Below are 24,147 nucleotides of genomic sequence, written 5' to 3'. Positions count from 1 at the left end.
TCAGGAACTGGACTGCGGGTGCTCCTTCCAGCACTTGCAGGGGGCATGCAAATAGTGGAAGGCGCATGCTCTTCACGTCCAGTGTTGGGAAGGTCAGGCATCGCAAACGACACAATTGGACTCTCCTTGTGGATTTGGGATTTCAAAGAACGCACAGTTCTTTGCGGTGCTTTTGCCAGCTTGAGTCTTTTCAGTTTTCTAGCGAGAGGCTGAGTGCTTCCATCCTCATGTGAAGCTGAACCACTAGCCATGAACATAGGCCAGGGCCTCAGCCGTTCCTTGCCACTCCGTGTGGTAAATGGCATATTGGCAAGTTTACGCTTCTCCTCCGACAATTTTATTTTAGGTTTTGGAGTCCTTTTTTTTCTGATATTTGGTGTTTTGGATTTGACATGCTCTGTACTATGACATTGGGCATCGGCCTTGGCAGACGACGTTGCTGGCATTTCATCGTCTCGGCCATGACTAGTGGCAGCAGCTTCAGCACGAGGTGGAAGTGGATCTTGATCTTTCCCTAATTTTGGAACCTCAACTTTTTTGTTCTCCATATTTTATAGGCAGAACTAAAAGGCACCTCAGGTAAACAATGGAGATGGATGGATTGGATACTAGTATACAATTATGGACGGACTGCCACGGTTAGGTGGTATAAAAAAACCACGGTTAGGTGGTATATATTATAATAATAATACAATTATGGATGGACGGACTGCCTGCCGACTGCCGACACAGAGGTAGCCACAGCCGTGAACTACCGCACTGTACACTGGTTGATAAAGAGATAGTAGTATACTCGTAACAACTAGTATGACACTATGACGACGGTATAAAGAAAGAAAAAAAAATACCACAGTTAGGTGGTATATATTATAATAATAATACAATTATGGATGGACGGACTGCCTGCCGACTGCCGACACAGAGGTAGCCACAGCCGTGAACTACCGCACTGTACACTGGTTGATAAAGAGATAGTAGTATACTCGTAACAACTAGTATGACACTATGACGACGGTATAAAGAATGAAAAAAAAACCACGGTTAGGTGGTATATATTATAATAATAATACAATTATGGATGGACGGACTGCCTGCCGACTGCCGACACAGAGGTAGCCACAGCCGTGAACTACCGCACTGTACACTGGTTGATAAAGAGATAGTAGTATACTCGTAACAACTAGTATGACACTATGACGACGGTATAAAGAATGAAAAAAAAACCACGGTTAGGTGGTATATATTATAATAATAATACAATTATGGATGGACGGACTGCCTGCCGACTGCCGACACAGAGGTAGCCACAGCCGTGAACTACCGCACTGTACACTGGTTGATAAAGAGATAGTAGTATACTCGTAACAACTAGTATGACACTATGACGACGGTATAAAGAATGAAAAAAAAACCACGGTTAGGTGGTATATATTATAATAATAATACAATTATGGATGGACGGACTGCCTGACGACTGCCGACACAGAGGTAGCCACAGCCGTGAACTACCGCACTGTACACTGGTTGATAAAGAGATAGTAGTATACTCGTAACAACTAGTATGACACTATGACGACGGTATAAAGAAAGAAAAAAAAATACCACAGTTAGGTGGTATATATTATAATAATAATACAATTATGGATGGACGGACTGCCTGCCGACTGCCGACACAGAGGTAGCCACAGCCGTGAACTACCGCACTGTACACTGGTTGATAAAGAGATAGTAGTATACTCGTAACAACTAGTATGACACTATGACGACGGTATAAAGAATGAAAAAAAAAACACGGTTAGGTGGTATATATTATAATAATAATACAATTATGGATGGACGGACTGCCTGCCGACTGCCGACACAGAGGTAGCCACAGCCGTGAACTACCGCACTGTACACTGGTTGATAAAGAGATAGTAGTATACTCGTAACAACTAGTATGACACTATGACGACGGTATAAAGAATGAAAAAAAAACCACGGTTAGGTGGTATATATTATAATAATAATACAATTATGGATGGACGGACTGCCTGCCGACTGCCGACACAGAGGTAGCCACAGCCGTGAACTACCGCACTGTACACTGGTTGATAAAGAGATAGTAGTATACTCGTAACAACTAGTATGACACTATGACGACGGTATAAAGAATGAAAAAAAAACCACGGTTAGGTGGTATATATTATAATAATAATACAATTATGGATGGACGGACTGCCTGCCGACTGCCGACACAGAGGTAGCCACAGCCGTGAACTACCGCACTGTACACTGGTTGATAAAGAGATAGTAGTATACTCGTAACAACTAGTATGACACTATGACGGTATAAAGAATGAAAAAAAAACCACGGTTAGGTGGTATATATTATAATAATAATACAATTATGGATGGACGGACTGCCTGCCGACTGCCGACACAGAGGTAGCCACAGCCGTGAACTACCGCACTGTACACTGGTTGATAAAGAGATAGTAGTATACTCGTAACAACTAGTATGACACTATGACGACGGTATAAAGAAAGAAAAAAAAATACCACGGTTAGGTGGTATATATTGTAATACAATTATGGATGGACGGACTGCCTGCCGAGTTCCGACTGCCGACACAGAGGTAGCCACAGCCGTGAACTACCGCACTGTACTGTGTCTGCTGCTAATATAGACTGGTTGATAAAGAGATAGTATACAATACATACAACAATATACTACTATACTGGTGGTCAGGCACTGGTCACCACTAGTCACACTGGCAGTGGCACTCCTGCAGCAAAAGTGTGCACTGTTTAATTTTAAATTAATATAATATTATGTACTCCTGGGGGCTCCTGCTATAACAACCTGCAGTGCTCCCCAGTCTCCCCCACAATTATTATAAGCTTTGCCTTTTATACATTGATGTGCAGCACACTGGGCTGAGCTGAGTGCACACAGACTGAGTCACACTGTGTGACTGGCTGCTGCTGTGTATCGTTTTTTTTCAGGCAGAGAACGGATATAGCAGAGAACGGATATATTATATTAAAATAAATAAAAGTTAACTAACAACAACTGCACTGGTCACTGTGGTAAACTCTGTCTGACTCTGCACAATCTCTCTCTCTCTTCTAATCTAATTTCTAATGGAGAGGACGCCAGCCACGTCCTCTCCCTATCAATCTCAATGCACGTGTGAAAATGGCGGCGACGCGCGGCTCCTTATATAGAATCCGAGTCTCGCGAGAATCCGACAGCGTCATGATGACGTTCGGGCGCGCTCGGGTTAACCGAGCAAGGCGGGAGGATCCGAGTCTGCTCGGACCCGTGAAAAAAACATGAAGTTCGTGCGGGTTCAGTTTCAGAGAAACCGAACCCGCTCATCTCTACTGTAATTACTATCAAACACCATATTCAGGGGGTTATTCATAGTTGGTCACAGATTTTGCTATCGCAGCAAAATCTGTGACCATACTACTCACATGCTGGGGGCCGCCCAGCACAGGGCAAGACAGCCTACCATGTTTGGCAGTGGCACCACCCCATGATGCAATTGCAATTCAATTGTGATCGCATTGAATATAGGTTGACCCCTGCTTATCACAGGAAACGCAGGCAACATTATTGTTCTTGAAAACGTCCATGACACAAATGCATTTCCTTCTCTCCCCCCCCCCCCCCCTTCAGCTCTGGGTCACCGCCCCCTGATGCCCATCGCCTGTCAATTACTATGCAAACACTCTTCGTGCGCAGACCCTTGGGACAAGGCCGTGCATGCGACCAGGTCTGGATAAGGCTCTCTGTTAAGAAGCAAATAGAACAAAGGGCCTTATTCAGCTTTAATTGCAAAATTGCAAATCAGCCAATTATTGGATGACTGTGCATTCACGGCGAAAGCATTGCATGTGCACGACCGGCAATTTGCGTTTTGTCTGTGATCGCATATTGCCAGAATGCGATCACAGGCTGATTGACTGGTGGCAGGCGTTCATGGGCGTACATTTGGCATTTCAGGGAGTGGTTGAGAAAGCGCTGGCATGTACATCTCACATCAGCTGGGATTCTTGCGATTAAAAACATGGCGTCCGGCGCGACTGCATACTCATTATTCTGAATAGCTCTGGGTTATTCATCACTGTCGATGGTGCTCGATTTCTGCGTTTACATCACAATGAAACATCTGCATATGCACATTTGCGAATGCATCGTTGGGTGTCTTTTACCTTTCTGGGTGGCTCTTCACATGTGATTTTTAGGAGAAGCAGAATTGAGAAAATTACAATTTCTGTCTCATTAGCGATCAAACCTGAACAATGCCCTGAACACGGCGTTTGATAGTAAGTAACAGCTGCTTTAGTATGTATTTATGAATGCTGCATTTTAAGTATTTTATGTATCTTTCTATGTACATTTCCTTTGAAGACAAAATATAAGGCTGATGTCAGAATATTTATGGGTGTCTTGTAGGATCTGTATTTTTTTTATAACAATACAGGTCTTGTTATCCAGTAAATAATATAACTGAATCATTGAAATACATGAAAAAATGTAGTTCAACAGGATATACAAAGCCCTCTCCTCTGCTAAGTAGAATAACCTGATGCCCATTAAATTCATTACAAGACCAGTCTCATGTCTACCATTACAGTCCTGTGCCGAAGAGCAGTGGCGTAACTCCCGGAGACAATGGAGGCATTTGCCGCTGGTCTCCAGCTGTCAGAGGGGCCCTATGAAAGACAGACAAAGGGGGCTTCTGACCTAGAAAAGATCTCTCTCCACTCATTTCATAGTGATTTGATGCAGTCACTGCAGACTGCTGTCAAAGCTCACAAACCCCCTTTAAAGACCCCTTCATCTGAAGAGTCTGGAATGTGTCTGATAACAGATCAAAGTGTGTACAATGAGCTACTGTGCAGCTCTGCTGTTGTGTCTTATATAAGGTATGAAAGGAGAGCAGTAGTTGGTTTTAAGAAAATACACAAATTATTATAATAAAACTTTTAAGGGGGCGGGGGGTGTTATCAAATCTCGGAGAGAGATACAGTACCAACCATTAAGCTTCTGTAATTTTTCAAACACAGCCAGTAAATTGTAAGGCAGAAGCTGACTGGCTGGTATTTTATCTCTCACAATTTTATCGCTCTCTGAGCTTTGATTAAACCGCTCCTCAGGGCTCTATTTATTATCATTTGCAGCCAGCAACCACAAATAAAGATTCCTTATCACCACAATTAGCTGCAATAAGAAATCTTTATTCTCCCAGATGTACCATTGGCAAGTTGCTGAAACATCAGCACATGTGTAAGTAGGAGACACTGGGGGAGAACCACCTTTTATTTCACCTACCGGCGCCTGACATGAACTAATGCCCCTGCCCAAGAGAATCACATAATGGCTACAAGTATTCTCCAAAACAAGTCTTCTTTTCACATTTGTCACCTTTCGGCTCTTTCTTGTTAGTAGGAGCATCTTATCTGCACATTAGAAAGAATGAGAACTCACTGCTAATGTGAGAAGATTGTTGCTATGAAAGAAGACTGAAGAGGATGTGGTCAGTGGGAATGCTTCAGGTCACAGTGGGGATGTAGGTACAGCTCCGCACATCACTGGATGGTCGGCAGTCGGCTGCCAGTTGTTCAGCAATAATAATTGTTATATTTTGTTTAAAATGCCGAGATGTGCAATGAAGGGATAAAGTACCCCTGAATCATTTACCTAACTAGTTAACTAAATTATTAGACAACTTAAATTAAAATAAAAAATAAATTATCTTCCAATTCACACTGATAAATATTGACATAAAGCAGCACATCCTTGTAATTAAGTGCTGGTATGATGTCAATGTTTTACTCCGTGCCAATCAACAAATAAGGAAAATGACAAGATCTCCCTCCAGCACTATATTCAGGTATTTAAGGAGAACGCTCTTTTCATAGATCTAACACTTGTTATTGAAGTTAAGCAGGTGACAAACCAAATTCTAACCATGAAGATTGCCGCTTTCTTCATCGTTATTCTGGGCCTCATCATTGCTGGTACGTTTGCTTCTTGATCACTTTAACTAATGAATTCTAAAACCCATTTTTTTCTGAAAATGCTTTTCTTTATGTGGAAAGTGTTTTTTCAAAATCCATTTCAAATGAGAAGCAGAAAGCTAAAATATAAATGTGCACACATACATACATACATACATACATACATACATACATACAGACATACATACCTACATACATACATACATACATACATACATAGTCATACATACATACAGACAGACAGGGCATGGTGTTTACCACAGTAATGGTGGCATAGTGATCAGTTGGGACATCTGTATTACTGTGCAGTGAATAACAAACTGTATGTATCTGTATGACCATAATTATATAATTAAGATAAACGACAAAATGCAATTTGTTGTAAATGTATGTTTTAATATAAATCAGTGAAGTACTGGAAATGTTTTAAAGAATGTAACAAGATGGTTCTTAACATTTTAATGTTAATTTTATTCTTGCTATTTTTTGTTTTTAAAAAATTGTATGTAAAAGATGAAATACTGTATGCAGAAGTGTGTTAGAGATTATATACTGTATGCAGAGTGTGTTATAGATGAATTACTCTATACACAGAGGCAGAACTACGGCCAGTGCAAGCAGTGCGTTGCACTGGGGCCCGCCACTGTCCAGGGGCACAAAGCATGTAATGAGTCAAACTGACTCATTACATGCCGCTGTGTGCTGCGAGCTACCGTCGCCCGCAGCACACAGCCGCCCCCCGAGGAGAGGAGCGCAGCGGCCACAGGGGGAAGGAGGAGGAGGGAGGTGGAGGAGGGAGCCGCAGCAGCACTGTGTTATTGGTGGAGGTGCTGCTGCTGCTGTCCCTCTGCTTCACCATAGGCTGTCTTCCGACGCTGTGAAGCGCATCCCAGCATTCACAGCGGCGGAGAACTGCCTATGGTGAAGGACTGGGACAGCAGGAGCAGCGCCAGCGCCTCCATCAATAACACAGTGCTGCTGCGGATCCCTCCTCCTCCTTCTCTCCTGCCTGGGAATCGGGATCTGTATGCAGAAGTGTGTAAGAGATGAAATACTGTATGCAGAGTGTGTTAGAGATGTAATACTGTATACAGAACTGTGTGAGAGATTAAATACTGTATGCAGAAGTGTGTTAGAGATGAAATACTGTATGCAGAGTGTGTTAGAGAAGAAATACTGTATGCAGAAGTGTGTTAGAGATGAAATACTGTATGCAGAAGTGTGTAAGAGATGAAATACTGTATGCAGAAGTGTGTAAGAGATGAAATACTGTATGCAGAGTGTGTTAGAGATGTAATACTGTATACAGAACTGTGTGAGAGATTAAATACTGTATGCAGAAGTGTGTTAGAGATGAAATACTGTATGCAGAGTTTGTTAGAGAAGAAATACTGTATGCAGAAGTGTGTTAGAGATGAAATACTGTATGCAGAAGTGTGTAAGAGATGAAATACTGTATGCAGAAGTGTGTAAGAGATGAAATACTGTATGCAGAGTGTGTTAGAGATGTAATACTGTATGCAGAAGTGTGTTAGAAATGATATACTGTATGCAGAGTGTGTTAGAGATTAAATACTGTATACAGAAGTGTGTTACAGATGAAATACTGTATGCAGAAGTGTGTTAGAGATGAAATACTGTATACATAAGTGTGTTACAGATTAAATACTGTATGCAGAGGTGTGTTACAGATGAAATACTGTATGCAGAAGTGTGTAAGAGATGAAATACTGTATACAGAAGTGTGTTACAGATGAAATACTGTATGCAGAAGTGTGTAAGAGATGAAATACTGTATACAGAAGTGTGTTAGAGATGTAATACTGTATACAGAACTGTGTGAGAGATTAAATACTGTATATAGAAGTGTGTTAGAGATGAAATACTGTATGCAGAAGTGTGTAAGAGATGAAATACTGTATGCAGAGTGTGTTAGAGATGAAATACTGTATGCAGAACTGTGTGAGAGATTAAATACTGTATATAGAAGTGTGTTAGAGATGAAATACTGTATGCAGAAGTGTGTAAGAGATGAAATACTGTATGCAGAGTGTGTTAGAGATGAAATACTGTATACAGTACAGAACTGTGTGAGAGATTAAATACTGTATATAGAAGTGTGTTAGAGATTAAATACTGTATGCAGAGTGTGTTAGAGATGAAATACTGTAGGCAGAAGTGTGTACAAGATGAAATACTGAATGCAGAGGTGTGTTACGGATAAAATACTGCATACAAAAGTGTGTTAGAAATGATATACTGTATGCAGTGTGTTAGAGATGAAATACTGTATACAGAAGTGTGTTAGAGATTAAATACTGTATGCAGAAGTGTGTTAGAGATGATATACTTTATGCAGAAGTGTGTTAGAGATGAAATACTTTATGCAGAAGTGTGTTAGAGATGAAATACTGTATGCAGAATTGTGTTAGAGATGATATACTTTATGCAGAAGTGTGTTAGAGATGAAATACTGTATACAGAAGTGTGTTACAGATTAAATACTGTATGCAGAGGTGTGTTACAGATGAAATACTGTATGCAGAAGTGTGTAAGAGATGAAATACTGTATACAGAAGTGTGTTACAGATGAAATACTGTATGCAGAAGTGTGTAAGAGATGAAATACTGTATACAGAAGTGTGTTAGAGATGAAATACTGTATGCAGAGGTGTGTTACAGATGAAATACTGTATGCAGAAGTGTGTAAGAGATGAAATACTGTATACAGAAGTGTGTTAGAGATGAAATACTGTATGCAGAGGTGTGTTACAGATGAAATACTGTATACAGAAGTGTGTTAGAGATGAAATACTGTATGCAGAAGTGTGTTAAAGATTAAATACTGTATGAAGGAAGTGTGTTAGAGATGAAATACTGTATGCAGAGTGTGTTACAGATTAAATACTGTATGCAGAGGTGTGTTAGAGATGAAATACTGTATGCAGAAGTGTGTTAAAAAGGAAATACTGTATGCAGAAGTGTGTAAGAGATGAAATACTATATACAGAGGTGTGTTGCAGATGAAATACTGTATGCAGAAGTGTGCTAAAGATTAAATACTGTATGTAGGAAGTGTGTTAGAGATTAAATACTGTATGCAGAGTGTGTTACGGATTAAATACTGTATGCAGAGTGTGTTAGAGATGAAATACTGTATGCAGAGTGTGTTACAGTTTAAATACTGTATACAGAAGTGTGTTAGAGATTAAATACTTTATACAGAAGTGTGTTAGAGATGAGAGGACAATTTTAGTGTATAGTTTTTTAATCTATGGACTGGACTCAATGGGCGGTATTCAATTATTTTCACCCTCTTCTACACCTGTTTTGTTTCTGCTGACTGGCGTTGTATATTAATTTCAGCTCGCTACCCCTGCGGTAGCGAGGGTATCCAAACCGTTATGCAGCTAAACCTGACTACTATGGGCGCTATATGCGCGATTGCGGAACCACGTTAGAAAGGAAATTGGGCGTGATATATCATTTGTGTTCCCCCATAGATTCAAATAAGGAAATATTCTACTTTTCCCTCTCATAGCTATTTACAATATAGATACTGGAAGCATAAGCTCATGCCATTTATTTAAAAGTCCTACATGTATATGTACAGTATAAATACTGTATAAATAATTTTAACAATACTTGAACTATTGTTTAAATGCATTTATGTTATTAATTATTTTGTATTTTTTATGCTTTTTATAGATGGCACAGCACAGCCTCAGACAGGGATACCTTTGAGCGTAAGGGACATCTAATGTTTCTGTATAAAACAATAATGACACCACAATAACAAATGTTATTTGGAGAACGAATTGACAGAATAGGAGAGGAGTGGGTTAAACCTCAACTAGTCTGGGGGCAGGACGGTAAGGCATTATGGGAGTTTTATTGTTAGCCAATAGGAATGAATGTTGGGGGTAGCTGGAATGGGTTCTTAAGCCTGAGAAAGGGGCTGGGTCAGCCTCTTCTGCTTTTGTCGTTGTGAGGGTAAGTGCTCTTCCCCCCTTTATCTCCTTGCTGTGGTGCTTGCTATTGTGAAATATTAGGTTGCTGCTGCTGTGGCAGTGTGCTGTATACTGTGCCTCCTCTGTCTCCATTACCTGGGATTACCTTGCATACCCTCCAACATTTTACACAGAAAAATCGGTGCAAATCCGAAAAAGGGGCGTGGCCGCGGGTAAGGGGGGGGGGGGGGGGGCGTGGCCACGCCCCTTTTACTATGCTTTCAATGGAAGTTTGGAGAGCCAAAAATCGGTACAGACCATATAAAAAAGGTACTGTACCTATTAAAAAGGTACAGTTGGAGGGTATGAACTTGTGGCCTGCCATGCCCTGTCCCCGCCGCTCCTCTGGTCCCCCTGCTCGCTATATTGATGCAGCTCCTGCTCGGGAGCCGGCGTCCGGTGCCCCGGGCCTGAGCACTTTGCTCACGGCCGGGGCTGAACCTGCTGGCGCTGCTGCGGGCGCCCATCCACGGGCGCGTGCGGCGGCGCGTGCGTTCGCCACTTCGCTTGCTAGGCCGTGGGTGCTGGGGGATCCCTCCGGCGCGGCGGCGGCTGGCGGGGGACAGGGCGGTGGCCGGTGGCGAACTGGATCCGGCAGCCGGCGGGGGAGCCGGCCGGGGTGCCCGCTGGTGTGAATCCCCCGCCGGCTGCTGCGGCGTGGGGACGCGAGCGCACGATCCCTGCGCCCTCCACCACTGAGAGTCACCGGCGGCTCCCCAGAGAATGAGGGGACTGCTTGTAGGGATGGGGCCAGTGGCTCTTCCACTGGCCGTCCCTTAAGCCAGGCGATTTCCGTGTCGCGCGCGCGCGCGCCCATGGGGCTACTGGACTCCCTGGGCGCTCTCCTCGCTCTAGCAGGGGGGGCTCACGGGGGCCTTTGGTGTTGTCGGCACGGGACCAGAGGGGGTGGTTGATGCCTGGGGGCGGGGGTCAGCAAGTTCTCCCGGTAGTGAAGGGGGCAGTGGGGGCCGGGGCAGCGCTGTGGCTCGTGGTGCACTGCAGGAGAGAATGGGGGTTCTTAGGGCGGCTAGCGCCGGTACCAGGCGGGGCCGGCATAAGCGGCGTGAAGACGCGGTTGGAGCCATCCCTGCTTCGGACCCTGGGACTGGGGGGACCACTGGAGCTGCGGCTCCGGATCCCTCCGCCGTTTCGGCGGCAATGTCGGCCATGACCGCGGCGTTTGCGCCGTTTTTGTCGACTTTGTCTCCAGGAGGCGTTTCCGTGGTTCCCGCTTCTGTCGACGCGGCCGTTCTCCCAGGTGCTTCTGGCCCCGCCATGGCACAGTTTCTACAGGCGTGTTGCAGTCTGGGCTCCGCCGCTGCGTTGCTGGGTAGCGCTACCCTATCGCCCGCAGGGGCATCTGCTTTCATTCCCGCCGGGGGGGCTTCGGCTCCTGTGGCAGTTGTCCCATCTTTTTCAGGTGCGGATACGGACGGCGATCAGGACGAGGAGCCAGTCGTGGCCGACGTCTCGCCTTCCGTAGGCGGGCCTGCCGGTAAATGGGGTGCCGATACAGTTGCTATGTCGCTGGGGTCCTCTTCTTCCTCGTACGGCAGTACATCAAGTAGATCTTCTTCCCCTTCTTCGTCGTGCCAGTCTGAGGTTAGTAGCACCGCAAAGGCTAGGAAGAGGGCTATCAAGTACGAGCGGCGTGAGGCGCGGCACCAGGATAAACGGTCTCGGAAGAGTAGTAGTAGTTCCCATCGGGAAAGGAGGAGGCGTAATTTGCCGGGCGTGGTTCGCTGCAAGTGCACAGCAGTCTTGCCAGGGTTGCATGAGAGTTGCAGGAGGAAGATTAGACGGGGGGAATACGTCAACCTTTTTACGTTGACGGAGGACACCAAGAGGGAAGGTAAGGAAGCGCTTGTGAAGGGCGGTATTGGGGCGGAGGCCTTCCGCTCGTATGACAACTGGTTGGCGGGTTTCTGTGTCTTCGCGGCATGCTACTTGGAGGATCGCCCTGATGACAAAAGGAACGTTATCAGGTATATCCACCTCGTGCATGACATGCAGCGTCAGTCTAAGGACGATTCGTGGCTGCATTATGACAAGCAATTTCGTCAGAAGCACAATTGCCTGCACATCATTGACTTCGGATGCACAGATGTGGAGGTATGGCTTCAGGTTTATCTATCTTATAAAATGGTCCCTGTTGTGACAAAATACTTGAGATAATGTAGGGAGGCACAGATGGTTGCTGATTCTGAAGTATCTGCTTGAATAGATCATCATTGTACAAGTCATGTGTGATGATGTCTGATGTGATATCATTTGAGTTATGTGATAAATTTGGCATTTTGGGAAATGTTTCAGAAATATCAGTCATAGGGTGTCCACACACGGCGTGATATAGCTGCCTATCCAATAAATTGGAACAATATAGCAGCTGTATCATTCCATGTGTGGGCATGATATCGTCCATTGTGCGCACTCACTGATCTTTCAGCATACAGATGGAAAATCCCATGCAGCGCTATGTGTAGGAGGGCCGGCATAGCGGGCGGTCGGGCACCGGATCGCCCCGTATGGGGACACCCCGATATGTATCGGCCCTTGGACGCTCTGTCAGTTCAGCTGCACAAGTCGCTTCGTGTGTGGGCACCTTTAGTGAAGCAGTGATGTGCTGCTTCCCTGTGAGCAGTGTCTGTGTGAGAGCTGGTTCTGTTTTGCACTTGTGGAGTGATACAGCTGTGGCTTTGTGATGAGATTTCAAATGGCAGTTGGAAGTACATCAGGCCCGAGGTGTGCGGTTGTTTGGAAATTAATACACTGTCATGTGATCTAATGTGTCCAATCATGTGAAATCTGTCTCAATATACCAATATGACACACCATTTTATAAATGAATATATATATATATATATATATATATATATATATGTATATACATGTATATACAGTATATATATATATATATATATAAACACTCACTTTTTCCACAATCGAAAAAAGAATTAGACCAGCACTCACGTTTAGTTGGTGAAAGAAAAAAGGGTTTTATTCCTGATAAGCCATCTGGATGTAACCCACTGCTACAGTTCGCCCGACAGCCGTTTCAACGCTCAATGGTCTTCATCAGGGGCAGCTGTCACCCTGTCCGGAGTTGCCTTAAATAGCAGAGAGGGCGCCAGAATGTCCGAACGGGACGACCGGAAACAGCGCGTCATAGCTGCTTTCCGATTCGCTCCTTCCCGCACGTGGGTTGTGTTGCTGTGGTACACAAACCCGGCTCTCTCCTTAGCAACCAGCTCCGGCAGCGCGACAATGGTGTAGTGTAGGCGGATCCGTATTTTAAGTGCAGCGGCAGACAGGTAAAGTTGCTGCTGTCTATGATCCCAGTCACAGGCACATATGCAGAGTGCTTGACCCCACAGTGCGCCGGCAGCATGGAAACACTGACAGTTCAATGCATATAAATCATAAAGCAAAAGTGACATATAAAACAGGTGAACCAAACAGTGACATCATGCACAGCAATGGTATCATACCGCTCATGGGCGGTATGATACCATTGCTGTGCATGATGTCACTGTTTGGTTCACCTGTTTTATATGTCACTTTTGCTTTATGATTTATATGCATTGAACTGTCAGTGTTTCCATGCTGCCGGCGCACTGTGGGGTCAAGCACTCTGCATATGTGCCTGTGACTGGGATCATAGACAGCAGCAACTTTACCTGTCTGCCGCTGCACTTAAAATACGGATCCGCCTACACTACACCATTGTCGCGCTGCCGGAGCTGGTTGCTAAGGAGAGAGCCGGGTTTGTGTACCACAGCAACACAACCCACGAGCGGGAAGGAGCGAATCGGAAAGCAGCTATGACGCGCTGTTTCCGGTCGTCCCGTTCGGACATTCTGGCGCCCTCTCTGCTATTTAAGGCAACTCCGGACAGGGTGACAGCTGCCCCTGATGAAGACCATTGAGCGTTGAAACGGCTGTCGGGCGAACTGTAGCAGTGGGTTACATCCAGATGGCTTATCAGGAATAAAACCCTTTTTTCTTTCACCAACTAAACGTGAGTGCTGGTCTAATTCTTTTTTCGATTGTGGAAAAAGTGAGTGTTTATATTAATTACCAGGACCTTGCACCAGCAATTTTTGTTATAGGACATAGAGTGCTGTCATTTTGTCATATTTTATATATATATATATATATATATATATAATGCACTACAGGGGTAATTCTGAGTTGTTCGCAGCAGGATTTTTGTTAGCAATTGGGCAAAACAATGTGCACTGCAGGGGAGGCAGATATAACATGTGCAGAGAGAGTTAGATTTGGGTGTGGTGTGTTCAATCTGCAATCTAAATTGCAGTGTAAAAATAAAGCAGCCAGTATTTACCCTGCACAGAAACAAAATAACCCACCCAAATCTAACTATCTCTGCACATGTTATATCTGCCTCCCCTGCAGTGCACATGGGCCCTCATTCCGAGTTGTTCGCTCGGTAAAAATCTTCGCATCGCAGCGATTTTCCGCTTAATGCGCATGCGCAATGTTCGCACTGCGACTGCGCCAAGTAAATTTGCTATGCACTTAGTAATTTTACTCACGGCTTTTTCATCGTTCTGGCGATCGTAATGTGATTGACAGGAAATGGGTGTTACTGGGCGGAAACAGGCCGTTTTATGGGCGTGTGGGAAAAAACGCTACCGTTTCCGGAAAAAACGCAGGAGTGGCTGGAGAAACGGGGGAGTGTCTGGGCGAACGCTGGGTGTGTTTGTGACGTCAAACCAGGAACGACAAGCACTGAAATGATCGCAGATGCCGAGTAAGTCTGGAGCTACTCAGAAACTGCTACGAGGTGTGTAATCGCAATATTGCGAATACATCGTTCGCAATTTTAAGATGCTAAGATTCACTCCCAGTAGGCGGCGGCTTAGCATGAGCAAATCTGCTAAAATCCGCTTGCGAGCGAACAACTCGGAATGACCTCCATGGTTTTGCTCAACTGCTAACAAAAACCCTGCTACGATCAACTCAGAATTACCCCCTATGTGAGAAGAGTGCAATAAAAACAATGGGAATTACTTTATAACACAAAACTGCAATTCCTTGCTCCTACCACATTTATTATGCAATTAAACCACCAAATGGGGTAGGTTGGTGGTAGAAGATCATGAACACTTACTGTAGCACCACCCTTAACACCCAATTGTTTAAGACTACTTCACAAACTCCACAGCAACACAACCATAAAGCAATGCACACCGACACAGACAATGGGGTCCCATTCATCAAGACCTAATATTTTTTAATAGGTCATCAGACTTCAACACAGCCTTTTGTTATTCATCAGCATTAGCAAGTTTAAGAAGATATCACCAAAGTAAAAGCTTGGCAACCTGGAGTTTAAATGTTTTTATTATATACACATTTAGTATCATTACTTTACCCTCAATGTTTATTTTATCATGCACCAGCAATGCAAAATTTTATTCTTAGCAACTTGTAGGAATCGCATAGATTTTGGGTCTAATATTTGAATACTCCTTTATCAGTGCCGAAATTACTAGCAGTGCCGCCGGTGCAATAAAGTGACCACAGCCAGAGGCATTATAAAGAGTAGGACTGACATTTTACATACCACCCACCACTGCCGGTCTGGCCACTAGTTAGTCCATCCTGGTCCAAATAACATAGAATTTACTGCGCATGTGGACCGACTGGAGTAGGGGACCCTATCCTAGAGTATAAGCACACAATGAAAAGCTTCAGGAATTTGCTGATTATACATTTGATACAGGTTACATATACTGTATGCTTGGATGCTTTGACTCTATACAATACTATACTCTACTATATACTATACTATACTCATATCATTTTATTTTGTTTCAGAGCGCCAAAGCTAACGGTTGTGCCTATCTATTCAGTTCCTGCAATCATTTTTACAATAACTATAAGGTAAATATCAGACAGAATATTAAGGTACGTCCTGATTAGAGATGTGCAGTGGGCATTATTCGTGTTTTATGTTTTGGTTTTGGATTCGGTTCCGTGGTCGTGTTTTGGATTCGGATGCATTTTGGCAAAACCACCCTTTCGGATTTTTGTCGGATTCGGATGCGTTTTGGGTTTGGGTGTTTTTTTTAAAAAAACCCCGCAAAAACAGCTTAAATCATAGAATTTTGGGGTAATTTTGATCCTATAGTATTATTAACCTCAGTAACCATAATTTCCACTCATTTACAGTCTATTCTGAACACCTCACACCTAAAATTTGCACCAAGGTCGCTGGATGACTAAGCTAAGCGACCAAAGTGGGCGGCACAAACACCTGGTCCATCTAGGAGTGGCACTGCAGTGTCAGGCAGGATGGCACTTAAAAAAAATAGTCCCCAAACAGCACATGATGCAAAGATAAATAAAAAAAAGAGGTGCAAGATGGAATTGTCCTTGGGCCCTCCCACCCACCCTTATGTTGTATAAACAGGACATGCACACTTTAACAAACCAATCATTTCAGCTACAGGGTCTGCCACACGACTGTGGCTGAAATGACTGGTTGGTTTGGGCTCCCACCAAAAAAGAAGCATTCAATCTCTCCTTGCACAAACTGGCTCTACAGAGACAAGATGTCCACCTCATCCTCATCGTCCGATTCCTCACCGCTTTCACTGTGTACATCCTCCTCCTCACAGAGTATTAATTCGTCCCCACTGGAATTCACCATCACAGGTCCCTGTGTACTTTCTGGAGGCAATTGCTGGTAAATGTCTCCACGGAGGAATTGATTATAATTAATTTTGATGAACATCATCTTCTCCACATTTTCTGGAAGTAACCTCCTACGCCGATCGTTGACAAGGTGACCGGCTGCACTAAACACTCTTTCGGAGTTCACACTGGAGGGGGGGCAACTTAGGTAAAATAAAGCCAGTTTGTGAAAGGGCCTCCAAATTGCCTCTTTTTCCTGTCAGTAAATGTACGGACTGTCTGACATGTCTACAGTGATGCTGTCACTCATATAATCCTCCAACATTCTTTCAATGGTGGCAGAATCATATGCAGTGACAATAGACGACATGTCAGTAATCGTTGGCAGGTCCTTCAGTCCGGACCAGATGTCAGCACTTGCTCCTGACTGCCCTGCATCACCACCAGCGGGTGGTTTTGGAAATTTTATCCTTTTCCTGGCAGCTCCAGTGGCGGTACAAAATGAAGGAGGAGCTGTTAGCGGGTCACGTTCCGCTTGACTTGACAATTGTCTCACCATCTTGAACATCTGCAGACTTGTGTCTGCCAGAAAGGGATATACAACATAGGCTTTAAACCTAGATTGAGCATGGAGGCCAAAATGTAATGCTCTGATTTCAACAGATTGACCATCCGTGAATCCTGGTTAAGCGAATGAAGGGCTCCATCCACAAGTCCCACATGCCTAGCGGAATCGCTCTGTTTTAGCTCCTCCTTCAATCTCTCCAGCTGCTTCTGCAAAAGCCTGATGAGGGGAATGACTTGGGCTGGCAGTGTCTGAACTGACTTCACGTGTGGCAAGTTCAAAGGGTTGGAGAACCTTGCACAACATGGAAATCATTCTCCACTGCGCTTGAGTCAGGTGCATTCCCCCTCCTTTGCCTATATCGTAGGCAGATGTATAGGCTTGAATGGCCTTTTGCTGCTCCTCCATCCTCTGAAGCATATAGAGGGTTGAATTCCACCTCGTTACCACTTCTTGCTTCATCTGATGGCAGGGCATGTTCATGGGTGTTTGCTGGCACTCCAGTCTTCGGCACGCGGTGGCTGAATGCCGAAAGTGGGCCGCAATTTTTTGGGCTACCGACAGCGTCTCCTGCATGCCCCTGTCATTTTTCAAAAAATTATGCACCACCAAATTAATTGTATGTGCAAAACATGGGACGTGCTGGAATTTACCCACATGTAATGCACGCACAATATTGGTTGCGTTGTCTGATATCACAAATCCCCAGGAGAGTCCAATTGGGGTAGGCCAATCTGCGATGATGTTCCTCAGTTTCCGTAAGAGGTTGTCAGCTGTGTGCCTCTTATGGAAAGCGGTGATACAAAGCATAGCCTGCCTAGTAACGAGTTGGCATTTGCGAGATGCTGCTACTGGTGCCGCGCTGTTGTTGCTGCGGGAGGCAAGACATCTACCCAGTAGGCTGTCACAGTCATATAGGCCCTCATTCCGAGTTGATCGGTCGCAAAGCGAATTTAGCAGAGTTACACACGCTAAGCCGCCGCCTACTGGGAGTGAATCTTAGCTTCTTAAAATTGCGACCGATGTATTCGCAATATTGCGATTACTAACTACTTAGCAGTTTCAGAGTAGCTTCAGACTTACTCTGCCTGTGCGATCAGTTCAGTGCTTGTCGTTCCTGGTTGACGTCACAAACACACCCAGCGTTCGCCCAGGCACTCCCACCGTTTCTCCGGCCACTCCTGCGTTTTTTCCGGAAACGGTAGCGTTTTCAGCCACACGCCCCTGAAACGCCGTGTTTCCGCCCAGTAACACCCATTTCCTGTCAATCACATTACGATCGCCGGAGCGATGAAAAAGCCGTGAGTAAAATAACTTTCTACATAGCAAAGTTACTTGGCGCAGTCGCAGTGCGAACATTGCGCATGCGTACTAAGCGGATTTTCATTGCGATGCGATGAAAAATACCGAGCGAACAACTCGGAATGAGGGCCATAGTTCTTAATCTGCTCTGCTCCACTTGTCCACATGTCTGTGGTTAAGTGGACAGTGGGTACAACTGCATTTTTTAGGACACTGGGGACACTTTTTCTGATGTCTGTGTACATTCTCGGTATCGCCTGCCTAGAGAAGTGGAACCTAGATGGGATTTGGTACTGGGGACACAGTACCTCAAGCAATTCTCTAAGTCCCTGTGAACTAACGGCGGATACCGGACGCACGTCTAACACCAACATAGTTGTCAAGGCCTGAATTATCCACTTTGCAACAGGATGAGTGCTGTGATATTTCATCTTCCTCGCAAAGGACTGTTGGACAGTCAATTGCTTACTGGAAGCAGTACAAGTGGTCTTCCGACTTCCCCTCTGGGATGACGATCGACTCCCAGCAGTAAATACAGCAGCGCCAGCAGCAACAGCAGCAGTAGGCGTTACACTTAAGGATCCATCGGAGGAATCCCAGTTAGGAGAGGATTCATCAGACTTGCCAGTGACATGGCCTGCAGGACTATTGGCGTTCCTGTCTAAGTAGGAAATTGACATTGAAGGAGTTGGTGGGGTGGTTTGCAGGAGTTTGGGTACAAGAGGTAGAAGGGATTTAGTTGTCAGTGGACTGCTTCCGCTGTCACCCAAAGTTTTTGAACTTGTCTATGAATTCTGATGAATGCGGTCCAGGTGACGTATAAGGGAGGATGTTCCTAGGTGGTTAACGTCCTTACCCTTACTTATTACTAGAGATGAGCGGGTTCGGTTTCTTTGAATCCGAACCCGCACGAACTTCACTTTTTTTTTCACGGGTCCGAGCGACTCGGATCCTCCCGCCTTGCTCGGTTAACCCGAGCGCGCCCGAGCGTCATCATGACGCTGTCGGATTCTCGCGAGACTCGGATTCTATATAAGGAGCCGCGCGTCGCCGCCATTTTCACACGTGCATTGAGATTGATAGGGAGAGGACGTGGCTGGCGTCCTCTCCATTAGAAATTAGATTAGAAGAGAGAGAGAGATTGTGCAGAGTCAGACAGAGTTTACCACAGTGACCAGTGCAGTTGTTGTTAGTTAACTTTTATTTATTTTAATATAATATATCCGTTCTCTGCTATATCCGTTCTCTGCCTGAAAAAAAACGATACACAGCAGCAGCCAGTCACACAGTGTGACTCAGTCTGTGTGCACTCAGCTCAGCCCAGTGTGCTGCACATCAATGTATAAAAGGCAAAGCTTATAATAATTGTGGGGGAGACTGGGGAGCACTGCAGGTTGTTATAGCAGGAGCCCCCAGGAGTACATAATATTATATTAATTTAAAATTAAACAGTGCACACTTTTGCTGCAGGAGTGCCACTGCCAGTGTGACTAGTGGTGACCAGTGCCTGACCACCAGTATAGTAGTATATTGTTGTATACTATCTCTTTATCAACCAGTCTATATTAGCAGCAGACACAGTACAGTGCGGTAGTTCACGGCTGTGGCTACCTCTGTGTCGGCAGTCGGCACTCGGCAGGCAGTCCGTCCATCCATAATTGTATAATTATATACCACCTAACCGTGGTATTTTTTTTTCTTTCTTTATACCGTCGTCATAGTCATACTAGTTGTTACGAGTATACTACTATCTCTTTATCAACCAGTGTACAGTGCGGTAGTTCACGGCTGTGGCTACCTCTGTGTCGGCAGTCGGCAGGCAGTCCGTCCATCCATAATTGTATTATTATAATATATACCACCTAACCGTGGTTTTTTTTTCATTCTTTATACCGTCATAGTGTCATACTAGTTGTTACGAGTATACTACTATCTCTTTATCAAACAGTGTACAGTGCGGTAGTTCACGGCTGTGGCTACCTCTGTGTCGGCAGTCGGCAGGCAGTCCGTCCATCCATAATTGTATTATAATATATACCACCTAACCGTGTTTTTTTTTTCATTCTTTATACCGTCATAGTGTCATACTAGTTGTTACGAGTATACTACTATCTCTTTATCAACCAGTGTACAGTGCGGTAGTTCACGGCTGTGGCTACCTCTGTGTCGGCAGTCGGCAGGCAGTCCGTCCATCCATAATTGTATTATAATATATACCACCTAACCGTGTTTTTTTTTTCATTCTTTATACCGTCATAGTGTCATACTAGTTGTTACGAGTATACTACTATCTCTTTATCAACCAGTGTACAGTGCGGTAGTTCACGGCTGTGGCTACCTCTGTGTCGGCAGTCGGCAGGCAGTCCGTCCATCCATAATTGTATTATAATATATACCACCTAACCGTGGTTTTTTTTTCATTCTTTATACCGTCATAGTCAGTCATACTAGTTGTTACGAGTATACTACTATCTCTTTATCAACCAGTGTACAGTGCGGTAGTTCACGGCTGTGGCTACCTCTGTGTCGGCACTCGGCAGGCAGTCCGTCCATCCATAATTGTATTATAATATATACCACCTAACCGTGGTTTTTTTTTCATTCTTTATACCGTCATAGTGTCATACTAGTTGTTACGAGTATACTACTATCTCTTTATCAACCAGTGTACAGTGCGGTAGTTCACGGCTGTGGCTACCTCTGTGTCGGCAGTCGGCAGGCAGTCCGTCCATCCATAATTGTATTATAATATATACCACCTAACCGTGGTTTTTTTTTCATTCTTTATACCGTCATAGTGTCATACTAGTTGTTACGAGTATACTACTATCTCTTTATCAACCAGTGTACAGTGCGGTAGTTCACGGCTGTGGCTACCTCTGTGTCGGCAGTCGGCAGGCAGTCCGTCCATCCATAATTGTATTATAATATATACCACCTAACCGTGGTTTTTTTTTCATTCTTTATACCGTCATAGTCAGTCATACTAGTTGTTACGAGTATACTACTATCTCTTTATCAACCAGTGTACAGTGCGGTAGTTCACGGCTGTGGCTACCTCTGTGTCGGAACTCGGCAGGCAGTCCGTCCATCCATAATTGTATTACAATATATACCACCTAACCGTGGTTTTTTTTTCATTCTTTATACCGTCATAGTCAGTCATACTAGTTGTTACGAGTATACTACTATCTCTTTATCAACCAGTGTACAGTGCGGTAGTTCACGGCTGTGGCTACCTCTGTGTCGGCACTCGGCAGGCAGTCCGTCCATCCATAATTGTATTATAATATATACCACCTAACCGTGGTTTTTTTTTCATTCTTTATACCGTCATAGTCAGTCATACTAGTTGTTACGAGTATACTACTATCTCTTTATCAACCAGTGTACAGTGCGGTAGTTCACGGCTGTGGCTACCTCTGTGTCGGCAGTCGGCAGGCAGTCCGTCCATCCATAATTGTATTATAATATATACCACCTAACCGTGGTTTTTTTTTCATTCTTTATACCGTCATAGTGTCATACTAGTTGTTACGAGTATACTACTATCTCTTTATCAACCAGTGTACAGTGCGGTAGTTCACGGCTGTGGCTACCTCTGTGTCGGCAGTCGGCAGGCAGTCCGTCCATCCATAATTGTATTATAATATATACCACCTAACCGTGGTTTTTTTTTCATTCTTTATACCGTCATAGTCAGTCATACTAGTTGTTACGAGTATACTACTATCTCTTTATCAACCAGTGTACAGTGCGGTAGTTCACGGCTGTGGCTACCTCTGTGTCGGCAGTCGGCAGGCAGTCCGTCCATCCATAATTGTATTACAATATATACCACCTAACCGTGGTTTTTTTTTCATTCTTTATACCGTCATAGTCAGTCATACTAGTTGTTACGAGTATACTACTATCTCTTTATCAACCAGTGTACAGTGCGGTAGTTCACGGCTGTGGCTACCTCTGTGTCGGCACTCGGCAGGCAGTCCGTCCATCCATAATTGTATTACAATATATACCACCTAACCGTGGTTTTTTTATACCACCTAACCGTGGCAGTCCGTCCATAATTGTATACTAGTATCCAATCCATCCATCTCCATTGTTTACCTGAGGTGCCTTTTAGTTCTGCCTATAAAATATGGAGAACAAAAAAGTTGAGGTTCCAAAATTAGGGAAAGATCAAGATCCACTTCCACCTCGTGCTGAAGCTGCTGCCACTAGTCATGGCCGAGACGATGAAATGCCAGCAACGTCGTCTGCCAAGGCCGATGCCCAATGTCATAGTACAGAGCATGTCAAATCCAAAACACCAAATATCAGAAAAAAAAGGACTCCAAAACCTAAAATAAAATTGTCGGAGGAGAAGCGTAAACTTGCCAATATGCCATTTACCACACGGAGTGGCAAGGAACGGCTGAGGCCCTGGCCTATGTTCATGGCTAGTGGTTCAGCTTCACATGAGGATGGAAGCACTCAGCCTCTCGCTAGAAAACTGAAAAGACTCAAGCTGGCAAAAGCACCGCAAAGAACTGTGCGTTCTTTGAAATCCCAAATCCACAAGGAGAGTCCAATTGTGTCGTTTGCGATGCCTGACCTTCCCAACACTGGACGTGAAGAGCATGCGCCTTCCACTATTTGCATGCCCCCTGCAAGTGCTGGAAGGAGCACCCGCAGTCCAGTTCCTGATAGTCAGATTGAAGATGTCAGTGTTGAAGTACACCAGGATGAGGAGGATATGGGTGTTGCTTGCGCTGGGGAGGAAATTGACCAGAAGGATTCTGATGGTGAGGTGGTTTGTTTAAGTCAGGCACCCGGGGAGACACCTGTTGTCCGTGGGAGGAATATGGCCGTTGACATGCCAGGTGAAAATACCAAAAAAATCAGCTCTTCGGTGTGGAGGTATTTCACCAGAAATGCGGACAACAGGTGTCAAGCCGTGTGTTCCCTTTGTCAAGCTGTAATAAGTAGGGGTAAGGACGTTAACCACCTCGGAACATCCTCCCTTATACGTCACCTGCAGCGCATTCATAATAAGTCAGTGACAAGTTCAAAAACTTTGGGTGACAGCGGAAGCAGTCCACTGACCAGTAAATCCCTTCCTCTTGTAACCAAGCTCACGCAAACCACCCCACCAACTCCCTCAGTGTCAATTTCCTCCTTCCCCAGGAATGCCAATAGTCCTGCAGGCCATGTCACTGGCAAGTCTGACGAGTCCTCTCCTGCCTGGGATTCCTCCGATGCATCCTTGCGTGTAACGCCTACTGCTGCTGGCGCTGCTGTTGTTGCCGCTGGGAGTCGATGGTCATCCCAGAGGGGAAGTCGTAAGCCCACTTGTACTACTTCCAGTAAGCAATTGACTGTTCAACAGTCCTTTGCGAGGAAGATGAAATATCACAGCAGTCATCCTACTGCAAAGCGGATAACTGAGTCCTTGACAACTATGTTGGTGTTAGACGTGCGTCCGGTATCCGCCGTTAGTTCACAGGGAACTAGACAATTTATTGAGGCAGTGTGCCCCCGTTACCAAATACCATCTAGGTTCCACTTCTCTAGGCAGGCGATACCGAGAATGTACACGGACGTCAGAAA

At 44.7% G+C, this 24,147-nt stretch overlaps 1 protein-coding gene across 1 annotated transcript in view; it reads left to right on the top strand.

The window, feature by feature from the left end:
* Positions 1–5,937: 5,937 nt before the first annotated feature.
* The window catches only part of LOC134935488 (uncharacterized), a 109,802-nt gene continuing 91,592 nt past the window's right edge, over positions 5,938–24,147 (top strand). The window contains exons 1-3 of the mRNA XM_063930532.1: positions 5,938–6,015; positions 9,724–9,761; positions 15,870–15,935. Of these exons, the coding sequence (XP_063786602.1) occupies positions 5,967–6,015; positions 9,724–9,761; positions 15,870–15,935 (153 nt within the window). The 5' untranslated portion in view covers positions 5,938–5,966. The remainder of the gene's footprint in view (positions 6,016–9,723; positions 9,762–15,869; positions 15,936–24,147) is intronic.

Source organism: Pseudophryne corroboree, chromosome 6 (genome assembly GCF_028390025.1).
Source record: "Pseudophryne corroboree isolate aPseCor3 chromosome 6, aPseCor3.hap2, whole genome shotgun sequence".
Taxonomy (NCBI): domain Eukaryota; kingdom Metazoa; phylum Chordata; class Amphibia; order Anura; family Myobatrachidae; genus Pseudophryne; species Pseudophryne corroboree.
Note: the sequence above shows the minus strand (reverse complement) of the source record. Positions and strands in the feature narration are given on the sequence as shown.